This window comes from Canis aureus, chromosome 16, assembly GCF_053574225.1.
Source record: "Canis aureus isolate CA01 chromosome 16, VMU_Caureus_v.1.0, whole genome shotgun sequence".
Taxonomy (NCBI): domain Eukaryota; kingdom Metazoa; phylum Chordata; class Mammalia; order Carnivora; family Canidae; genus Canis; species Canis aureus.
The window spans coordinates 43085700-43106416 of NC_135626.1; the positions used below are offsets into that span (position 1 = coordinate 43085700).

Here is a 20717-nt window from a genome sequence, read left to right on the forward strand (position 1 = left end):
GAATTTAAGCACAGAGTGACCGTCTGACCCAGCAATTCCACTAGCAGGAATGTACCCCAGGGGATTAAAACATATGTGGATGGGCTGAATGTTTGTGGTCTCCCAGATTCATATGTTGAAGCCCTAACTCCAATGTGGTGACCCTGGGAGGTAGGGCCCACAAGGATGGGATTCCTGTCCTTATAGAAGAGACAGTCAGGCGTCAGAGTCTTGGTTTCGGCTCAGGGTCCTGGGATGGTGGTCTGAGATGGGCTCCCTGCTCAGCGGGGAGTCTGCTGGAGAGTCTCCCTCTGCTCCTCCCCCCTCGCTCAATGCACGCTCTTTCTAAAATAAATAAGTCTAAAAAAAAAAAAAAAGAAGAGGAAGAAATGAGCTCTCTCTTTCAGCCAGAAGGCAGCCTGTCTGCAGGCCAGGAAGACAGCCTGCACCAGAGCCCCACCACGCTGGTGGCCTGATCTGGGACTTCCAGCCCCAGGACTGTGAGAAATGATTTCTGTTGTTTAGGGTGCCCAGTCTATGGCATTTTGTGTTGGAAGCTGGGACAGTGTGTCCACATAAAACCTCGTACATAAATAGTCACAGCAACATTATGCATAATAGTAAAAAAATAGGAATAAGCCAAATGTTCATCAATGAATGAATGAAGAGAGAAATGTGTGTCTCCATACGATGGGGTTTACTTGGCTGTAAAGAGAACGGTGAAGATGTGCTGGCCTACAGCCTTGTGAGGAAGAGCTGGAGGTAGAAGCACACTTATAGTGCGGGGAGGCCAGTGTGCTGAGAGCTGGGGGGGTGGTGGTGAGCTGAGAGCAGCGAGGAGGAGGAGGAGGAGGAGGAGGAGGAGGAGGGGAGGAGGAGGAGGAGGAGTGGGGGGAGGAGGAGGAAGAGGGGGAGCAGGAGGGTGGGGGAAGAGGGGGAGGAGAAGTCAGCAGGTGAAAGGGAGGAAGGCAGGGTGAGTGGCAGCCCTGGGCATTGAGGCGGGGACAGCGTGGCTGGGAGCTATAGGCAGGGGCACAGCTGGTGTGCAAAGAGGTGGGAGACGGGCTGGAATGGCCTTGGAAGCTACAGTCAGATGGCTGCTGGGTGGAGGATGAAAAGGGAAAGAGAGGAGCCCATTCAGAGGCCACCGTGTCACCCAGGTGAGAGACTGAGGGGGATGGGAGGCAGATCAGGGAATAGTTAGGAAAGGATGGTGGCTGCCTGGCTATGGGGGAGGGGGAAGGAGACTCTGGTAAACCTCTGTGCCTGGGAACAGGGAGATAGGCTGGTTTCAGGGTATTGTGGGCAGGTTGCACTCAGGGTGTCTGGCAGCCATCCAGGCAGAGATGTCCTGTAAGCTGGAGGCCACTTGCACCTGGAACTCAGGAGAGTGGTCCTGGCTGGTAAGAGATTTAGGTGACCCATGCGTAGTCCTGCTGCCTGGGTCCCCAGGATGGAATGGGTGAGGGCCCTTAGGGAGGGTGGAGGGGAAAGGGCAACAGGCTGAGGCCGCCACCCAGAGGGCATCACCATTTACAGGGTGGGCGAAGACCCATGATGCTACAGGCAAAGGAAGAGCGTGTCACGGCAGGACAAGAGTCACGTGTCCACTTGCGTGAGGTTTGGGAATGTCCGCCAGACTTCACGACCAGGCGGGCACTGGTGACCTTTGCTACGGTGGCTTTAGGGGCAGATGCCAGGCTGCAGGAGGGTCTGGAGCATCTGCTGAGAGGGGGCAGGCTTGGGGACAGGGCCCTCTGCGACAGCCCTTATCAGCTGCGGCATTTATTTTTAGGTCTATTCCCCAACCAGCTGGTGCTTCACGAGGGCAGATGCTATTTTTACATCTTTGTGTTTCCACACAAAAGCCAATTTGTTCCGAACATAGTCAGTGAGCACCAACGGCGCTCCTTGAGCACTGCGCTCGGTCTTGATCTATGGCTGAGCCCACACTTCCGGTGGCCCTGACTGCAAATGAAGCTCTGGGCATGCTCTGCCACCCATCTGCCCTGTGACTTCCGGTGAGTTATGACATCATCTCTTGCAGTGTTTCCTCATTGGCAGTGGCTGATTTCTGAAACTGGTGACAAATCATGATGATTCTGGGACTTCTTTGGCTGCTGCTGCATTGTTTGCTGACCAAGGCGTTGGCAGGGTCAGAAGCCTGGGGTGGGGTGAGGATCAGACGGGGGAGCTGACACTTCCCAAGACCTCCCTTCCCAAGGGTCCTCCTGCCAGCTGTCCTGCCACAGGTCCCCATTCACCGTGGCCCACAAGGCCCCGCACACCCTGTCCCCTGCCAGCCTCTCTGGCCTCACCTCACACCCACGCTCACTGCTTATGTGGGTTCTTTTCAGATTTGTTCTCTCCTCGAGCCTTCCTGCCGCAGAGCCTTTGAACATGCTGTTCCCTCTGACTAGATACCCTTCTCTTAGTTCCTCACCTTGAGGACTCCTCTTCATTCTTTAGTGCTGGGCTCAAATGGGGCTTCCGCAGAAGCATCTCAGGTTCCTGAGGAACAGTGACCTCCGAGTGGGCATACCTTCAGAGCACCCTGTGCTTTTTCGTAGCTTTTGGAGGGTGTGAGGGCTCCTTGCCCTGCTGTGAGTCCCCGCTTTAGAAGGCTCTACTCTTGACCTTGTCTGTCTGCCTCTCCCCACAGGCTCCTTGGAGCCTGGGCCCTTCCCTTTGGACCATACCCCTAACATGCAAGACCCCAGAATTCCCTGCTCCAATGGCCCCAGGCCCCTTCCCTTAAGGATGGATCATGTGGGGTGGCCACGGGGCAGCAAGTGGCAGGGGGTGTGGCAGTTTGTGCTAGTGGACGGGACTGTCCACATATGTGTATGTGGACCTCCCTTGGGCCAGGATAGCTCTGAGGGTGGCCAGCCACAGGGGGCAGGCTGACAGCAGAGCCAGATCTTATGCCAACCTACCCACATATAGGATTCAGAAGAATCAAAGAAGTTTAGTCTTCTAGGTCATTATGAAAGTATATTTGTCAGAGTAGGAGAATAGAACATATTTTATTTAACAGTTATAACTTGATTTGTAACTTTACAGTATTGCAATGTATGGTGTGAGGCTTCCATTTGTACTCTTGTCCCGGCCCTGCTGGCATTTGCGGTGGGCTTGGGCCTACCACCAACCGCAGGCTCTACCAGTGAGGCTGCATTCACAGTACCCCTACCCCAGAGCACTGAGCCTGGCACAGAAGAGCAGATAATAAATATTGGCTGTGAGAAACAAATGAGATGATCCAAGTGAAATGCTTGGCAGGGTGCAAATGTCAATAAATATTAGCTATTATTGTTTGTTGAACAGACCAACAGTTTGTGGGGCAGGTGGGCCAAAACCCAGAAACTGAAGGGGTTTGTGCCTGAGGAGAGAAAGGGCATAGCTGCTCCTTCCTTCTTCCAGCCCTGTAGGCCTCTCCCAGCTCCCGAGGGTAAGGTGGGCACCGGGCAGGTAGCCTGACAGCAGAGATGCTGAGAGCTGGGGGCTCCTGCTACTTGCCCACCCGGCAGAGCAGAAGAGCTGGGCAGGTTTCCTGTCTGCCTCCAGCATCTCCCCAGGCCCCGACAGAACCCATTTGCCTTAGTTTCTTTTGCTCTGCCTGTGAGCACATGATGGGGTGTGGAGGGGTGCGGGGTGGGGGTGGGGGGGAGGTAGCTGAAAGAGCTGAGGTGGCCTTCCCGAGGCTGTGCTGTGCTGTGAGAGGAGCCTGTGAGGCAGTCAGGTGGCCCACAGGACCCCGAACAAGTCACTTTGCCGCTGCCACACCCTCTTCACTTGTCAAATGTGACTGCGTGTGGAAATGGTGCATGTCTCGTAGCCAGTGTGAGGGACACAGTTAATATGAACAGCCGGTGCACAGAACACAAGTGGGTCAGGGAGGGCGGAGGCCTGCCCAGAACAGGAAAGCAGGTGAAAACCGTCCACCATCAGCCACTGAGGGTGTCAAGCAGGAGTCTGGCCCCGAGACAAGGCAGGGCAGCAGGGGAGCTGTAGGCCGCTGTCCCAGGGCTGACACCGGGGACTGGGGAGGGGCGGAGGAGGGGAGGCAGGCCTGAAAAAGCCAAGAAGCCCCTCACCCAAGGCTCCTCCTCCAATAGAACGATCCCGAAAAACAAACTCTCACCCCAACACATTCTCACACGCACACAGCAGGTGTCGCTGTAATAAAGAACAGAACCCAAGTAAGCTCCGAAATAGGACAGGCCGAGGGTGGGGGTGGGAGTGGGGGTGGGGGTGGGGGCGGGGAAATCACATTTTGCAAACGCCCACCAGGGGTCTCCATACTGCACCAAGGGGCGCAGATTACACTTCCGCCTGCGGACCTGTGGGAGGCCGAGGGCCTCACCGGTGAATCTGGCCAAGCGGCCTCCAACCATCCAGCTTCTAAGGCAGGACCACTGTCGCTGCCCTCAGTCCCAGGTCTGCAGCGCCAGCCCCGAGGGTGGGGATAGGGGCCCGCGGTCAGTGCGGCGGGAAAATGTCTGAGCACCGCTGCAGGATGAGTTCCACCACCTGGTTCTGGAACACCATGGTCATGGGCATGCTGGTCTCCTCGGTCTCGGGCCGCAGCAGCGTGGGCCCGAACACTATGGCCACGCTCTGCACGGACATGCGGTTCTGATTGCCGTGGTCGATCACCCTGCAGAGGGGAGACGAGTGAGGGTGGGGGTCAGGGCCCAGAGCTGGAGGGGGCTTTGGCGGGTGTGTGTGTGGGGCGCCGCCAGTACCCGCCTCCCCATTCCCGCGGCTGGCTCTCAGGCTCACCTGCACAGGTGCTGGAAGAGCAGCCGCAGCGTGTCGTGGTTGGGGCGGGCAGCGAGCGCACCAGGTCCCGCACACACCGGCAGCGCTGGGCCTGGTCCTGCAGCTCTGGGGAAGGGAGGGTCGGCTCGGCGAGGGGAACTGAGAGGCTGCAACCCGGTGGGGGGAGAGGGGTCCGCCCAGGGGGTGGCCGCGGCTGGCCGGCCCTGTCCTAACCCCCCTCCCCTCCCCCCCAGGCGCTCACTGATGGCAGCGATGAACTGGCGGAAGTGCGAGAAGGGGAAGAGGGGCTCCGGCAGCTCTCGAAAGAAGAGCTTCAGGGCTCCGGTGATCACGTGCACGTCCTCCCAACGCCCGTCGTCCAGGTCCAGGCGCTCATCTGCGGCAAAGGGGGGAAAGGGGGTGGGAAGAGGTGGTCAGCGCCCCCTTGGTGCCTTCAGGCCCTGGGCTTAGCGGCGGGAGCCGGGCCTCACCGTGGTCCACCTTATAGCGCAGCTTCTGGATGGTGGCCAGGTTTCCACTGATGCGGTACAGGCCGTCGATGTCCAGCCCTGGGGCAGAGGGAGGCGCTGACCTCGGGCTCGGTGGGGGTGGGTCCAAAGCTCCCGCGGAGATTCCCACTCAGGGGCTCCCGTTCTCCCGCACCCCCACCGCCGCCCCCGCGCCCACCCGGGGAGGTGTCCAGGCGCCGCGCGTACCCCGAGCCTCCACCGTGCGGATGCACTGCTGCACGAAGCGCGGCACGGAGCTCCTCTCGCGCTCACACAGCGCGGCCAGCGGGCAGCCGAACACCTGGTCTGGGGGAGAGGCTGGTCAGCGCCGCCCCGCCCCGGGCCCCCGGCGCCGCGCTCCGGCTCCCTCCGATACCTTTGATGTAGCCCTTCTCCCGCAGCGACTGCAGCGTGGGCCGCTTCAGCAGGAACTTGCGGAGCCTGTGCCGGACCTTGCTCAGGTCGCCCTCCGCGGCGGCTGCGCCTGGGCCAGGGCAATGCGGGACTGAGTCACTCGCCCGCGCCGGGTCAACCCCCGGGTGCCCCGCCCCGTCGCCCCCAAGAGATGCCCTCCACCCCGCCCCCGCCCCCATTGCCCCCAGGAGATGACCCCCGCCCCCCCCCCACCCCGTGCACACCTGCACCCAACCGCGCCTCGTCCTCCCGCCAGCTTCCCAGGCGCTCGCTGGACCCGAAGTCCGCGCCGCTGCTCTGGCTCTCCTCCTCCGGGGGCAGGTCTGCGGACTGGAATCACACGGACTCAGAGAGGCAGGGCCCCTGGCCTGCCAGGGTCCTTCTAGGATGGGGCGAGGGGCCCCACGTGTCCTCCCGGCCGGCCTGGCGAATCCCAGGCAGAGTTCACGATTCCCTCCTCCAGTTAACTCCCCTGACCTCCACCAACGGACCTCAGGATGTTCACCGCCCCCAGCGGCACGGAGCCCTTCAGGTGAACACCGTCACCCTGTTCTCTCCCACTCTTTGTTATCCCGGTCCTCCTGGCCCATGTATTCCTAGCTCCTCTGTACACACTCCCTAGGTCAGCATTCCTCAATATGTGGCTCCTAGCTCTGAACTTACAGTTCCACCTGAGGCCTCAGCACTGCCAACAACAGCATCAGCATCACCACCGGAGATCTGGATTCCTACCTCTAGTAATACAGCCAAATTCTGTACTCAGTGTTGGCTCCTAGGGAATTGAGGGTCAAGAAGCCCCAGGCTGTTTCCAGGTGAACAGCTGTCAGAGGGAGCCTGTCCCATCTCTATTGTGGATATTTTGAACCTAAAAAATGGTAGACTCTTTGATTTTTACCTTCTGGTTTTAGCCTGTCATTCTAGCCTGAAACTCCTGCTCAGGTATTTCCTTTTCTTCCTGCCTCCCTTGAAATGGGACATACCTCTAGGATGTGCCCCCCAGCCGGACCTGGAGAGTCCTTCTGCAGGGCCAACCCCACAGGCTGGATTTGCATACTTAAGACTATTTCTTCAGCAGCCCATCTGCCATAAGCCGTAAGTATACGCCAGTAAGTGGAGCCTCATCTGCAAGGAGGGCCACTTACACTCTGATGTCCCATCCACAGTGGGCACAGCTGCTCTGCATAATGGCTGACCAGCCCATCCCCCCACCAGCCCTGGAGGCCCCAGGCTCTGCTTACCACCTCCTGGATGCCCTCACTAATGGCCTTGTGCCAGGTGCTGATGATGGCCTCGGAGTCGTGCTGGATCAAGTACTCTGAGCCATCTCGGCTCTGCAGCTGGAGAGACACAAGTCACTCAGTAATCTTTGATTCCCTGGGTCTGCCCTGGGGCCAGGCCTCAGTGGTGGGCGGTGGGCGTGGGGGGAGCTACAGAAATGGTGGAGATGATCTGTCCTTGTCCCTCAGGAATGGAGAGCATAATAGAGCAAGGGCTTCACCCCAGGTCAAGGCATTCTGCATCATTAAAAGCAATAAGTGACAGCATATCTGTTACAGATTGCAAATTGAGGACCTCTTAAAACATAATCAGTTCATATCTGAAAGTTTTGTACAGAAGGAAAAGCTATATAGCCACCTATAGTTATAGCTTTGGGAGGACTAAAACTGAAGTTTTCTGTGGCTCTGAAGTGACTAGGAAGACTCGCTGGGAAAATCTGCAAGGCCCAACTAACCTGGCCATGATAGACAATGTGGGACTCTTTTTTTTTTTTTTTAAGATTTTATTTATTTATTTGAGATAGGGATGGAGGAAGATAGATAGCATGAGAGGGGGTAGGGAGAGGAGGAGGAGCAGAGGGAGAGGGAGGAGCAAGCACTCCACTGAGCATGGAGCCCGACTTGGAACTTGATCCCAGGGCCCTGGGACCATGACCTGAGCCAAAGTCAGATGTGTAACCGACTGAGCCACCCAGATGCCCCTGTGAGGCTCCTAAGAAAAATCCTAGAGGTGCCTGCAGGCCACTGCCTGAGTGAAGGGAGGATGGCCACCTGCCAGCCAGGAAGCAGGGGGCTCCTCCATTTCCATTCAAGACTTTCAGCCTTTCCAACATCTTGAGTAGCTTCCAAGAGTACCATCTGCCTTCTGGTTCTTGCCAGAAAACACAACATATAAGCATTTACTCAGAATCGTTCTCCAAAGGCAAGACAAAGAGATGACATTTATAGAGCAGTGGCCGAAGGATGTCCCTCTAGGTCAGGGAAGGGACACGCCTAGCAAAAGTGATGTCCATCTTCAATCTGACACCTGTGACAACCATTGCTAATGGATCACAGCACTTGACCCTGCTGGGCCTGGATAAGGCTCCAGACTTACTGATCAGAGCAGCTCATGAGACCAAACTGGTTTTCCAGCCCTGCTCTGTGGATAAGCTGGTTCTAGAACTGAAGGAAGCTTGGTGAATCTTCACAAAACTACCCTTTCAAGCGCATTGTGGAATTGCTTTTTCTGAGACGAATTGACTGGTTATGCCGTTGAAGCAGCTCCGAGGGTCCCTTACTAAACTAGACTGGAGCTGTACATAAAAATTGCTTCAAGAGCTAAGGGTTAGGAAAAGCTTTGGTTTTGCTCAGAATTTGGCAAAGTCCCTCCTCCAGCCCCATAATAAGAGCCATGTAACTGATCCCCCTTCTCTTTTCACTTTGGGTACCAGGAAAGCTGAACAATTTTTTTTCAGCAACAACCCAGCATCTGTACATCATCTGCCCCCAATCCCTGTCCACGCTGCTTGCTGGAACTTGTGCCTCGTCCTGGCTTCTCATTCTTAAACAGCTTACCTTATGTTTTTGTTGTTGTTGTTGTTGTGAGCTTCCCCCGAACTTCTGGGGACTGAGGTGATGGTAATTTAAAACAAGACAACACGTGGAGAGTGGAGGGTGGTGGCACCAGGAGGGTCCTGGTTGGGATTCCACCTGGCCCCTGTATTCCTGCTAAGGGAGCCTGGGAAACTAGGGACCTAGCTTCTTCACTGAGAACCCAGTCCAGTTGGAAGCTGGGTTCTGACCGGCCAGAGCAGGTATCCAACCTGTCAAAGTGAGTAGCAGGGGGACAGGGGGTCTCCTGTCTAGGATGAGGGCTGCCCTGCCAGACACTACTCCTCACTACCCTCCAAGGCCAAGAACTAGTAAACTGGGTTCCTGGAGAGGGAACTGCAGATCCATGATGCCAGAAACACTGTGGACAGATCCCCAAGGTGGGCACAACTTTGGCTTTCAGTCCTGAGAATTCCAGTCCCACTTTCCCCAGGTTCCCCTTCTTGGGGCTGGCCTAGTGAGGACCTCAAGCTACCAGTAAGCCCCCTCTCCTCCCAACCCATACCACTCACCTCCAGCACATTCTTCCTGCTAGATTTCTCTTTGGGGGCCCAGGAGAGAGAGGCCCCCCTCAACTCCACTGTGTACTCAGGGGTAGAGAGCTTGGGAGGCTGCCTCTGTGGGAGAAGCATTGGGGGAAGCAGAGTTACAGGGAGCCCGCAGTTCAGACAGGCCTGCCACAGCCCCTGCCTCCAATCCACCAGGCTCCCTTGGCTCAAGGGCCAGAATGGGGAAGGGGCACCCAAGGGTTCCTGGAACCCAGCGGTCCTGGGCTCGCAGGTCCTTTGCTGCCTGCCCACCCAGGAGAGGAAAAGGGAAAGGCACAGCCCTTGTCCCGGGGAGCAGGGGCCCCAGTCCCCAGTCCGCCTGCCTCCCAGGCTGGAGTGGCCACCCTCAAGGACCGCTCCCCATGCCCAGGGTGGCTGGAAGCGCTTGTCATGGGCTGAATCCACTGTCATCACCCCCTGCCAAGGCCCGGCTCCCTTGTCACTCATGATCCACTATTGCAGACCTAGCCTCTGACAAGCCAGATCAAGTAAAGAGCTACACGAGTCAGGAGCAGATGGGGCTGGAGGTGGGGGGCAGGCAGTGTCCCTACCCTGGGAGCCTGGGCCTTACCAGGCCGCCTGCAGCTGAGGCCTTCGAGTCCTTGAAGAATGTCAGGACGCCACCCTCCAGCACCGTCCAGGAGGCACTCCAGTGCTTCTTCCTAGGTGGAGGTAGGGAAGTGGGGGGGTGGGGGGCTGAGCTTGCATTTGGCCCTGAGCTGAGGCCCCCTTCCACCCCCAGGAGCAGGGCACAGAGCTTAAGAACACAGCTCAACTTGGGCCATCCAACGGTGAGGGCTGGACTCCCAATTCTAACACTTGGTAGCCAAGGGACCCTGGGCAAGTTACTATCTCTAGGTGCCTCAGTGTCCTCATGCGACTTCTTAGCAAGCTGCTATAAGGATTAACAAGAGCCGGGAGGGGCTCGGTAAATGTCATCGTTAAGGCCCACTCTGCCGTGGTCTGGGTGCAGCCGCCTCTTACCGGAGCCGCTTCCCCTTGTCCACCGTCTTGGTGCGATGAAGCACACCGGCCTTGTCCAGAGTCTTGATCTTAGAAAGCCAAGGGGAAAGAGGAGGCAGTTAAGGGGCTGGGCCACAAGGGGGCAGAGGCTAGTCTCCTCCACAGCCAGCAACTCCTTACAGGCTGGGCCTGAGTCACCACTGAACCCTCCTTGCCGCTGGTGCAGGTGGGGTGCCAGTTCTCAGCCCAGGAGGAGAGATTTTCTCCCAGTTCCCAACCTCACGCATCCCTGGGGGGTGGGGGATGACCCAGACCCAGGCCCAGGCTAGTCGCTGGGGCCTGTGGGGGAGACATGCCCAAGTCTGTCCCGGCCCCCACAGCCTTCAGGAAGCCCCTGTGTCTTCTGTGGGGGTCCTGCCAAGGCCTACGAGCTCCTTCCCTTACCTTCTCCTCAGGGGGGCTGGCCTGGGCTGGGGTCTCACTGTCCTGGTTGGATCTGCAGATGCTTCGAGGGGCAGGGACAGGAACCTGAGGAGAGAGAGACGTCATCTATAATCCCCTCCTCTCTCCCCAAGGCTCTCCCTATCCCAGCTGGTTACCTGGGGCAGCTCCCACTGAACTGAGGTGTCTTCTGGGTTGTAGAAGTAGGGCTTCCCATGTTGGTCCTCCAACCGCACCCACTGTGGGAAGAAGGATGGTCAGGGCTCTCAGCCCACCTCATGGGAGGCAGGCAAAGTTTCCCCCTGTACCAGAGCCCAATTCAGCCCCAAGGAGTTTGGAGGGTCAGGTGCAGGCTACCGGCCCAGGAGCTGCGGTTTATGGTGTTAAGGGGAACTACTGGAACTACTAGTGAGGACGAGGTGGAGGAGTGACCGGGGGGCTGTCCGGGCACATCTGCCCGCTGCCCATACCTGCTCTTGGGTGTAGTGGTTGGTGTAGAGTGTCTGGCCCTCGGGGCTCACATGGCAAGACCAGCCCGGGGGCGCGGCCAACGGAGAGGTGGGCCGAGGCTCACTCAAAGAGCCCACGGGGGAGTAGTCCTCCTCGGGGTAACTGGTCAGCGACTCGGGGTAGTCCGTTTCAGGGGTAGGGGGCTGCAAGGAGCAGGAGACAGAGTCAGACGCTCTCCGAGCCAGTAGGGACCCTGGGCCCTGCCCTTTCATACCAGGCCACGCCCCTCTATAGCAGTCCAGGGGACTGCGGGGTGCAGGAGGCGGGGCCTGAGGCCTGAGTCACCCCGCACCCCCCGCACCCCTCCCCCCCCCCGCCCCGCGCCTCACCCTCATTCCCGGGGGGCGGGGGCAGGAGGCGGGGTCTGAGGCCTCAGTCACCCCGCCCCCCCTCCAACCCCCCCCCCCCCCGGCCCGGCCCCGCCCCTCTCCCTCATTCCCGGGGGGCGGGGGCAGGAGGCGGGGTCCGAGGCCTCAGTCACCCCGCCCCCCCGGCCAGGCCCCGCCCCTCACCCTCATTCCCGGGGAGGGGCAGGAGGCGGGGTCCGAGGCCTCAGTCACCCCGCCCCCCCCCCAACCCTTCCCCGGCCCCGCCCCTCTCCCTCATTCCCGGGGGGCGGGGGCAGGAGGCGGGGTCCGAGGCCTCAGTCACCCCGCCCCCCCCGGCCAGGCCCCGCCCCTCACCCTCATTCCCGGGGCGGGGCAGGAGGCGGGGCCTGAAGCCTCAGTCACTCCGCCCACCCGGGCCAGGCCCCGCCCCCTCACCCTGCGGTCCCCGGGGTCCAGTGGGCTCAGGCCTGGCTGCATGTCCTCCAGCGCGTCCTCGGGCTCGTCCTCGGGCTCGTCCTCGGGCTCGTCCTCCGGCTCGTCCTCCCAGACGGCCTCGCCCGTCAGCGGGTTGTAGAAGAACACCCTGCGGCTCTCCTCATCCCAATACTGGCCCCAGTCTGTCTCGAGGCTCTCGCGGCTGCCCACCGAGGCCGGAGAGGTGGCTGGGCTGGCGGCGCCCTCAGAGGCCTCGAAGGGCGACTCCCAGGTGGTCACGCCCGTGTCTGGGTTGTAGTAGTAGCGGCGCCCGCTGCCCGCGTCCCTGTGCGTCTCCCATGCGGGGGGGCGGGGGACCGAGGCGGTGCCGGGTGACGTGGGCAGGGGCTGCCTCTCGACGTTCTCGTACACGGGCTCCGGGGGGTCGTCCACCTGTGGGAGCAGGAAGGAGGCGTGACCGTCAGGGCAGCTCCGGGGTCACCCAGTCCCGACCCAGCCACTTCCCACCTGGGCGACCTTGGGCAAGTTGGAGTACCCCCTGCTTCAGTCCCGCCGCTGCACAATGTCTGCCCTGCCCGCTCCGGAAATTGTAGTGAAGAGAGAATGAGGAAATATTCGTGAAGGGGCATTGTCAAATATGAAATGTCCCAGATGCGTAGGGCACTTACATTATTTATTAGCAATAATAAAATATCGATATCTTGAGTTCTCCCAGCTGCGCACTCACTGTGCACTCCAGGGGGCCAATCAGAGGTTGGGCAGGAATAGAGACATGGCCTGGGCCCCATTCCTTTTCCTCCCCATTCAGGTCACAGAGGGGCAGGGCCCTGCTGCACTCTACAGCCCCCACCCCTCCTTCCTTCCTGTCCCTGAAATCTCTGGGACTGGAATCCGTACCACCTCTGATCTGGGACTGAAACTTCCTGAATGTGGTTTTTGCAGACCTCAGGATCAACTGCAGAGAAGGGAGAGAGGCAAGCCAGATGGGAGGAAGGAAGGAGGAGCTAGGAAAGAGGAGCCCCTCGTGCCCTCCAAAGGAAAGCGAGGTGGGCTGGAGGGTCCGGCCACACACAACATACCTCTGGTCATGCTCAACACCCCACTGCTCCTTGCGGCCTGCGGGGCAAAGTCTACGCCTTTAACAGGGCACCGGAGGGGCCTGTCGCCTCTCTGTCTACTTTATTTCCTGCCATTCCTGGCCCCCTGCCTTGAACTTTATGCTCTAGTAGCCTGGGGCTGCTGGAGGCTCCACCCTCCCTGCTGTATATCTTTTATGGGCCTGGATCCTTCAGAGTGCCTAGGCCCATCCCCACCCCTTTTTTCACCTGGCCCACTCCAATTCCTTCTTCAGGACTCAGCTCAGGTGTCAGGGTCAAGACCTTTCCTGAGATTCCTCTGGCGTGCCCACCATCGCCTAGCACCCTCAGCTGGCCAGAGGGATAGATAAGGACACTCTTAAACCCCAGGCAGCAGAAGAGCACCAGAAGATTAAGACTGTTTCTAGGATGATCTAATGCTACGGGGGAAATGCAGACTTCGACATGGGGAGCAAGTATATAGTTTCAAATCTGTGTTTTTAGAAACCCTCCAAAATGCTAACAGAGATAGTTATCTCCTCTGGGCAGTATAGTTATGGGGATGGGGTATTTATTTATTTATTTATTCTTTAAACTTTTCTCAAAATTTTGTACAATCACCCTCCCCCCCGCCCCGCCTTTTTTAATCACAGAACTGCCTGTGATGCCTTCACTAAGCTGTAAACTTCCCAAGAGGGGAAGCCGGTCATGTCAAGGTGGCATCTCCCTGGGCCTTAGGAAGGCGCCTAAAAACACACTCATTTGTCCCACAAAGATTCACCTGTCCGGTGCACGCACTGTTCTAGGCACTGGGGAACGCAGCAGTGAACAAAGGGACTCACATCCCTACTGGGCAGCCTGTGTAAATGGTCAGGGAGCAGGGAGGGAGATGAGCAGGGTGAGAAGTGAAATGCACAGCACAGCACGTTGTCCGTGGTAGTTACTGCTAGCAGGAGACAAAGTGTCAGAAAAGCAGTGGTACAGTTTTAGATCATCAGGGGCAGGTCCCAGGCATGGAGGGAACAGGAGGAGCTGGATACACCAGATCCTCACTCCTCTCCCTCACCCTGCAAGCGCTTGTGTGGCTGAGACAGAACCCCCCACCCCACTTCTCCTTTCTCTCTGTCCACCGCAGCCATCCCATATTCCACCCACACCGGCCCATGGACCCTCCCGCAAACACAAAGCCACCTCCTATCTCTGCACCTTTGCTCCAGTGGGTCCTTCAGCCTGGAACTCTCTGCTCTCATACCTGCCTACCCAGATCCTGCTCCTCTGCTGGTGCTCTGCTCCAAGCCTCCGGGAGAGGCCTTCTCCCTCAGGAGAGACGTCTGGCGCACGGACATGCTGTTCATCCCTCTGTTCAGGCCGGCAGCATTCCGCCTTGGGTTGTCCACTCATCTGCCTACCTCCTCTGACCCCAAAGATGGGGTTTTGTTTTTGAGCAGGGGACCCAGGATGATGTACTTGACCCCAGTTGCCCTCTAGCTGCTGGCCCAATGCCCTGAAGCACACATCCAATCCACCAAAAGTACTTATTGCTTGAGTACAAAAGCCGATTCCAAGCCACATTTCAGCAGCAAACAACAAACAAACACACCTGACACCACAGGAGACTCAAGTTAGCTTTGGACAAGGACTTCCTGGGAGTGGGGGTTCAGCACAGGAGTCTCTTTGGGAGACCAGGATGGAGGCAGTGGACAGAGGAAGGTGGGTGACCAGACACATCTCCCACCTGCCCCAGCTGGACCTGCTGAGGCAGGCACCTTCCCCTCCTTGGGACAGGGGCTGGGAGGTCATGTGGGGCATAGATGAGCTGAGGAAGGAGCCAGGCTCTATGGAGCGGGGATTTCCACCTGCAGGCTGCTAGTCTTGGCTGTGAGTCCATGGGGAGTCCCAGGCTGGCCAGGGTGATGGGGATCTCACACGAAGTAGCCCTAGTGGGTACAGAGGTGAGACCTAGGAGCTGGATGTTTAGGCTCTCAGCATGAGGGGGCTGTCAGAGGAAGAGAAGATGCAGAATCGCACTGTGGGGCTCCAGGCTGCAGACCAGAGGCCAAATGGGGGCAGGGCAGGGCCCCTGGGAGGGGCTGCCCCAGAGACACAGGCTGCTTCAGGAGGTAGGAAGGGGCTTTCACTGGACGTGAGCAGGCAAAGTCCAACCCCCTGTCAGTGATGCTACAGCCCTGTGGTGGGAGCTGGACCACACGCAGCGGCCCTGAGGCCCCTTCAAACTCTAGAACTTTCTCCCTGTAGAGCCCCTCCAGTGCTAGGATAAAGCCAGGATCAGACTGGAAGCCAGGCAGGGCCAGTCCCCCTGTGCCCTCTGGCCTTCAAGGGGAAGCTCGTGCAGGTTAGAGCAGGGTCTGCCACCCTGCCCACGACTCCTGGAGGTCCAGGCAACACCCAGTGACAGCCCATCAGTGGGGCCCTGACTAGGCACCAACAGCTCTCGGGGCCCAGATCCCAATCACAACAGAGACACGGGGGACAACAGTAGGAAAGGGGAAGTGGTCTCCTACCTCAGCGGCAAGAGGGGCTCTGGCTCTCACCACGCCCAGCTGCCCAGCCCCGCAGCCCTCCCCTTGCCCACAAGCAGGTGGCAGGCCTGCCTCTGCCCCTGCGCTGATCACCATCTCTCAGGGTCCCCCTGCAGCCCCTCCCAGGCAGGCGAAGGCCTTGGCAAAGGGAAGAGGAAAGCAGGGAGGAGTCCCCGAAGTCTGAGAGATGTCCTGCTCCGAAGCTCCGCTCAGCCAGCCCCTGAGAGGGCCAGAGAACAGAGGCCCACTAGTGGCACCTTGATCCAGAGCCCTCGGCCGTCCCCACCAGAGGCTGAGCTTGCCCCCAAATGCCACGGCCCCCTACCTGTCCCCGCAGGGCCTGACTCCGCCTCCTGGTCAGCCTGGCAATCATGTCCACCATCCTGTCCCCTCAGAGCTGCTGGGACGAAGCCCTGGGCAGGCTTTAGGGGTGGAGCCAAGGGGCACAACCCCAGGGCTGGCACAAGGCAACAAGGAAACAAGAAGTGGCTTTGAGATGGCGGGAGGCTGAGCCTCCAGCCCATTTCCTGTCAGGGCTGCGGAAGTGCTGCCTGAGACAGAGGCTGCCTGCTGTGGGGGGAGGGGGGTGGGGTGAAGTGGGGGGGGTCTTAGGTCGGGGGTGTTTCTATGTGTCCAGGGAAGCGCCGGCCTTCCTACTCCATACTCTGGTCACCGGCAAGGTCTGAATCCCAGGGCAGATACAGCCAGGGAGCAGGATGGCGCCAAACCGAGGTTGGGGGAGGGGAGGCCAGACAGCTGGGAGAGGGCAGAGGGGGCAGTTGGGTGCTGGGGCCCCAGGCTGGCGTAGACAGGACACGGAGTGGCCCTCAACTCCCCCAGTGCCCAGGGCGATGGGGAAGAGGAAGCTTGTGTGTGGGGTGCCGGGGCGGGGGCGCAACGTGTCAAAGAGGAAGGGGTCTGGGCAGCTGTGGCATCAGACGGAGTCAGTGTCTGGAGTTCTGCAGCCTCACAGAGGACAGGAGGGATTCTGACCACACCACAGTCCACTCGCCTGACTGCCTGAGCCTGTCCCCTCCCGGTTCGCTCTCCAAGATGCACGCATGCACCCTCGCCTGGGTGTCTAATACGTGCACAAGTATGCCTGCGTCCCCACTCTCTAAGGACCCGGAGAAGGGGACAGGGACTAGCCTCTCCACAACCCCACAACCAAGAGCTTCCCCTGGGCCTGTTCTCTCTCCTGCTTCAGGCTCTGACCCCACCTTCCACCAGGATCCCAGACCCATTGTCTCCTGCTCTTCCATTCCAGTAACCCTCCTGTCCCCAGCCCTGGTCTTACTTCCTCCCCTGCCCATGCCCCCCCAGACCACTCCTTCCCTGCACCCACTGTGGGCCCAGGGCAGGGACACCCAAGGAGAGCCAGGCGTGGTGTAGATTTGGAGTGTGGGCCCTTTGGGCAGACCGCATCCAGAACAAGCCAGGGATTCATGCCCTACTCTGCTCTCCAAGCTCCTGTATTGCTCCCCTCCCATCCCAGGTGGGACTCAGAAGCCTGGAACACTGAGGGCAGAGAGGCCTGGGGTCCTCCCACTTGTCACACACATGACACATCCCACTGCCCCCGCCCTGGGGGACATGGGCCACACGCAAAATAGGTCACCAGGAGAGATGGAGCCAGGCCCAGAAGATGGGAAAGGCCAGAAACTCTGAGCTGGCAGCAGGCAGGAGCTGGGGAAGGAGAGAGAGGACATGGGTGTGGGGACCTGAGCCCTCAGCACTGCCCCGCTGGAGAACTAGGGAGCAGGGTCTTCCTGTGGCAGGAACCAAGAGTGACAGTACAGGAGACTGGGACCACCGAAAAGGCAGCCCACGTGCTGTTCCTCCTCTGTAAGAAGCTGGGCCCCCCAGGCCTGGGGTCTTCCCAGGGGGCTCTGGCCCCCCACCACAGGGGCTGAGCCAAACCCACACAGCTCTGGCCTGCTCTTCTTGGTCAAGGAGCTTGGTTCCTCAGGCTTCCAGTCTAGGCTTCCCCTCAGCAAGAGGAGGCGTGACCACAGCAGCTCCCCAGTGGTGTCCTCCTCCCTCAACCGCATCTTCACGCCTGGCCTGGCCCTCTAGAGGCACACGGTGGAGGAGGGGACAGAACAAGCCGGCTGCTCTGTCCTCACCCCTTCTCCCCAAAACCCTCACAGGAGGCTTGTGGCAACCAGAAAAATCCTATCAGCTCTCTGAAGCCAGAGGCAAAAGAAATGCCTGCAAACCAGTGACTGGAGCCCAGAGACTGGCTCAGGGGGGCTGCCGCGGGGTCGGGACCTCCTTTGCTGACTTCAGTGCCTCCAGAGCTGAGCGGAGGGAGAGTGGAGGGTGGGTTGTGATCTTTGCCTCAGGGAGCCTTGCAGGGTGCCCAGAGCTGGCGTCCTTCCCTTCCCTGAGCACGCCATCTCCAGGACGGAGTCCGGGCCTCACTGTACCCACCCCCAGCCCTGAGCCACAAGTCCACTGATGTGCAGTGGGGGAACTGGGGGTCCCCTCAGAACGGAGGGAACCACGCCTGGAGCTGTCCCCAGAGTCTGGTGTAACAGGTTTGGGCCGGGGCTCAGACCCCTCGTTTTGTACTAAAGCCCAGGTGAGGCTCAGTGTAACCTTACTGCTCGGCCTGTAGCCTGCGAAGACGAACACAGTAGCCCGAGGTCAGGTTCCTCTGTGGGGCTTAGAGCAGAGGCATCATCATTTGATTAAAGGGGGGCGGGGAGAATGACGCAGGATTCAGAGAAATGGCTTCTTGTGTCGCTGGTGCCCTAGCTTCTCCCTGGGCAGCCCCTTGAATCTCTGCGCCTCTGTTTCTTTATCCATAGAATGGTGCTGTCATTCTCTCCCCGCTCCCAGGGCTGGCTTCTGTGGAGGCGTCAAGCCGCCCCCGGGATCCTACACCCTACACTCTACACTCAGGGACGTGGGAAAGAAAGCGGGGTGACACTTCCGTTTTTTTGGTTCTGGGTTTCGATTGAGTGCCCTCGGCTCTGGACTCTGCCCTCAGCCTCTTGGTGACCTCATGGGACTGTGTGCTTGGCCTGCTCCTCAGGGTAGGTGGGGTGGGGGGTGGAGCCCCTTTGCCACTCACATGCTCTGTGCTCTGGATAAGGCTGGCTGATGCCCAGGAGGAATCAGAAACCGTCTGTCAAGGAAACTGCTGGCTGGCAAAGGCTGTCATCGTGAGCCAACCGAGGGAGAGAGATGTGACAGGGGCCTGTCCCTCCAAATGTGTCTGCACCTGTACCCACCGCACCTCCTCACTTCCCCACTGGAGGGACCAGGTTCCCCCGTCCAAGAGGGCCTCCCGAATATGGGCCCCTGAGGATCCCACTGCCTCTTGCTCAGAAGCTGCCTCTCCACAAACCTCTCACTAACCCTCCCACTTGATGGCTGCAGGCCCTTTGGCGTGGCAACAAATTCCAGGTCTCTCCATCTTAAAAAGAAAATGTGTGCTCCTGGACCCAGCTCATCCTGCCTCCTTTCCGGAGCCCACCTGTTGAAGGTGTGTGTGTGTGTCTGCCGTCCTGCTTCTGACGTCCAGCCCACTGCCCGGGGGTCCTACAACTCCTTTGATGACAGCAGTGGTCCTTGGAGGGTCTGACTCTCCTCAGGACTTAGTCCTTACAGGCCTCTCCCTCCTCACCCTCTGGTGCCTCCTGGGCTGTGAGCCATGCTCCTCTTCCTCCGCTTAACTCCTTGATACTGGGTCTCCCATTTGCTTCTCACTCTCCTGTCCCGGGGAAGCCCAGCCGGATCTGTTAGCTTAACTACCTGCAAGACCATCTCCAGGAGCAAAAACCTGAGTGGAGTCCTGGGGGTCCTTGGTACACCCTACAAGCTGCATATCCCAGAAACCAAGTTCACCTTCCTCCTCTCCTCCTTCCCATCTTGGCATCATCTTGTTTTTGTTTTTTTCTTTTTTTTTAAGATTTTATTTATTCACGAGAGACAGAGAGAGAGGCAGAGACACAGACAGAGGGAGAAGCGGGCTCCCTGCAGGGAGCCCAATGTGGGACTTGATCCCAGGACTCTGGGATCATGACCCAAGCAAAAGGCAGCCGCTCAACCACTGAACCACCCGGGTGCCCCATCTTGGTTGTTCAAGCAGAGATCTAGAGTCCCCGAGGCTGGGGACCAGCCTAAGCCTTTCGGACCTATCAGTCCCCAGGTAACACAGGGGCTAGGGGAACATGGCAACCCCACCACAAGGAAGCAGAAATTCAAATCTAGAATAGATGTCCTATGGGGCAACCACTCTGGTCCCTGTCCAGGCAGGAGAAGAGGGAGGGAAACAGCAAGAGAGATTTAAGTGACAAATGAGATGCATGGTCCTTGAGCTGATTCTGGTTCGAACAAACTGACTGTGAGAGATTTGTTTTAGGACAATGAGGGACATTTGACTATGGCCTGGATCTTAGCTGATATGAAGGAACTAATATTAATTTTGTTAGATATAATAATGGGTATAGTATTGTGGTTATGGAAAAAAAACATTTTTAAGACATACAGGCTGGGGCACCTCAGAAGCTCAGTTGGTTAAGCGTCTGCCTTTGGCCCAGGTCATGATCCTGGAATCCCCGGGGCGCATAGGGCTCCCTGCTCAGCAGGGAGCCTACTTCTCCTTCTGTCTCTTTCCCCCCTTGCTCATGTTCTCTCTCTCACTCACTCAACATCTCTCAAATAAATAAATAAATAAATAAATAAATAAATAAATAAATAAATAAAACCTTGTTAAAAAAAGACATACAGGCTGAGTTTTTAAGGGATGAGATAGGATAAATTCTGGAATTTATTATTTCTCAGCAAAAAGAAAAAAAGAGAGAGAACTAACTTGACAAGAATTGTTAAATCTAAGTAATAGGTATAATTATATTAATTATAATATTCTTTTCACTTCTTTGCATGTTTGAAAATCTTCATAATAGGGACACCTGGGTGGTTCAGTGGTTGAGTACCTGCCTTTGGCTCAGGTCATGATCCTGGGGTCCTGGGATCGAGTCCCGCATCAGGCTCCCTATAGGGAGCTTGCTTCTCCCTCTGCCTCTCTCTGTGTGTCTCTCATGAATAAATTATAAAATCTTTAAAAAATTTTTCATAATAAAAAGGGGAGAAAACCTCCCTTAAACTTGTTTACTCTTCTGGATTCTCAGTGTTACTACTCCAAGGTGTTCACTGTTTCTTATCCAGAAAGACAGGCCCTTCCAGCTCTCCCCTACCCCTGGTAGTAATTTCTCTCCTTTATGACGCAGCTCTGGCTCTAGGAATTCTGGAAACATGGCAGCTTAAACATGTCCTGCTTCTTCTCTTCTCCTGGACGCTACCCTCAAGGAAGGGGCTGTGCCAGCTCCTGG

The 20717-nt window shown here is 58.1% G+C and overlaps 1 protein-coding gene and 2 long non-coding RNA genes across 3 annotated transcripts in view; 2 read left to right on the forward strand and 1 right to left on the reverse strand.

The window, feature by feature from the left end:
• The first annotated feature begins 1004 nt into the window (after positions 1-1004).
• Positions 1005-5813, forward strand: LOC144286752 (uncharacterized). The gene is made up of 3 exons (XR_013354704.1): positions 1005-1139; positions 1775-2000; positions 4995-5813. It is a non-coding gene; the product is annotated as an uncharacterized LOC144286752 (long non-coding RNA).
• Positions 2987-20717, reverse strand: part of ARHGAP27 (Rho GTPase activating protein 27) — a 31301-nt gene continuing 13570 nt past the window's right edge. Inside the window, 16 exon segments of the mRNA XM_077853606.1 lie at positions 2987-4636; positions 4762-4807; positions 4810-4866; positions 5003-5137; positions 5232-5309; positions 5457-5555; positions 5626-5733; positions 5888-5993; positions 6902-7000; positions 9046-9150; positions 9653-9743; positions 10066-10133; positions 10489-10572; positions 10644-10724; positions 10956-11138; positions 11760-12191. Of these exon segments, the coding sequence (XP_077709732.1) occupies positions 4459-4636; positions 4762-4807; positions 4810-4866; positions 5003-5137; positions 5232-5309; positions 5457-5555; positions 5626-5733; positions 5888-5993; positions 6902-7000; positions 9046-9150; positions 9653-9743; positions 10066-10133; positions 10489-10572; positions 10644-10724; positions 10956-11138; positions 11760-12191 (1950 nt within the window). The 3' untranslated portion in view covers positions 2987-4458.
• LOC144286751 (uncharacterized) lies at positions 5872-8501 on the forward strand. Its single transcript, XR_013354703.1, has 2 exons — positions 5872-6195; positions 6286-8501. It is a non-coding gene; the product is annotated as an uncharacterized LOC144286751 (long non-coding RNA).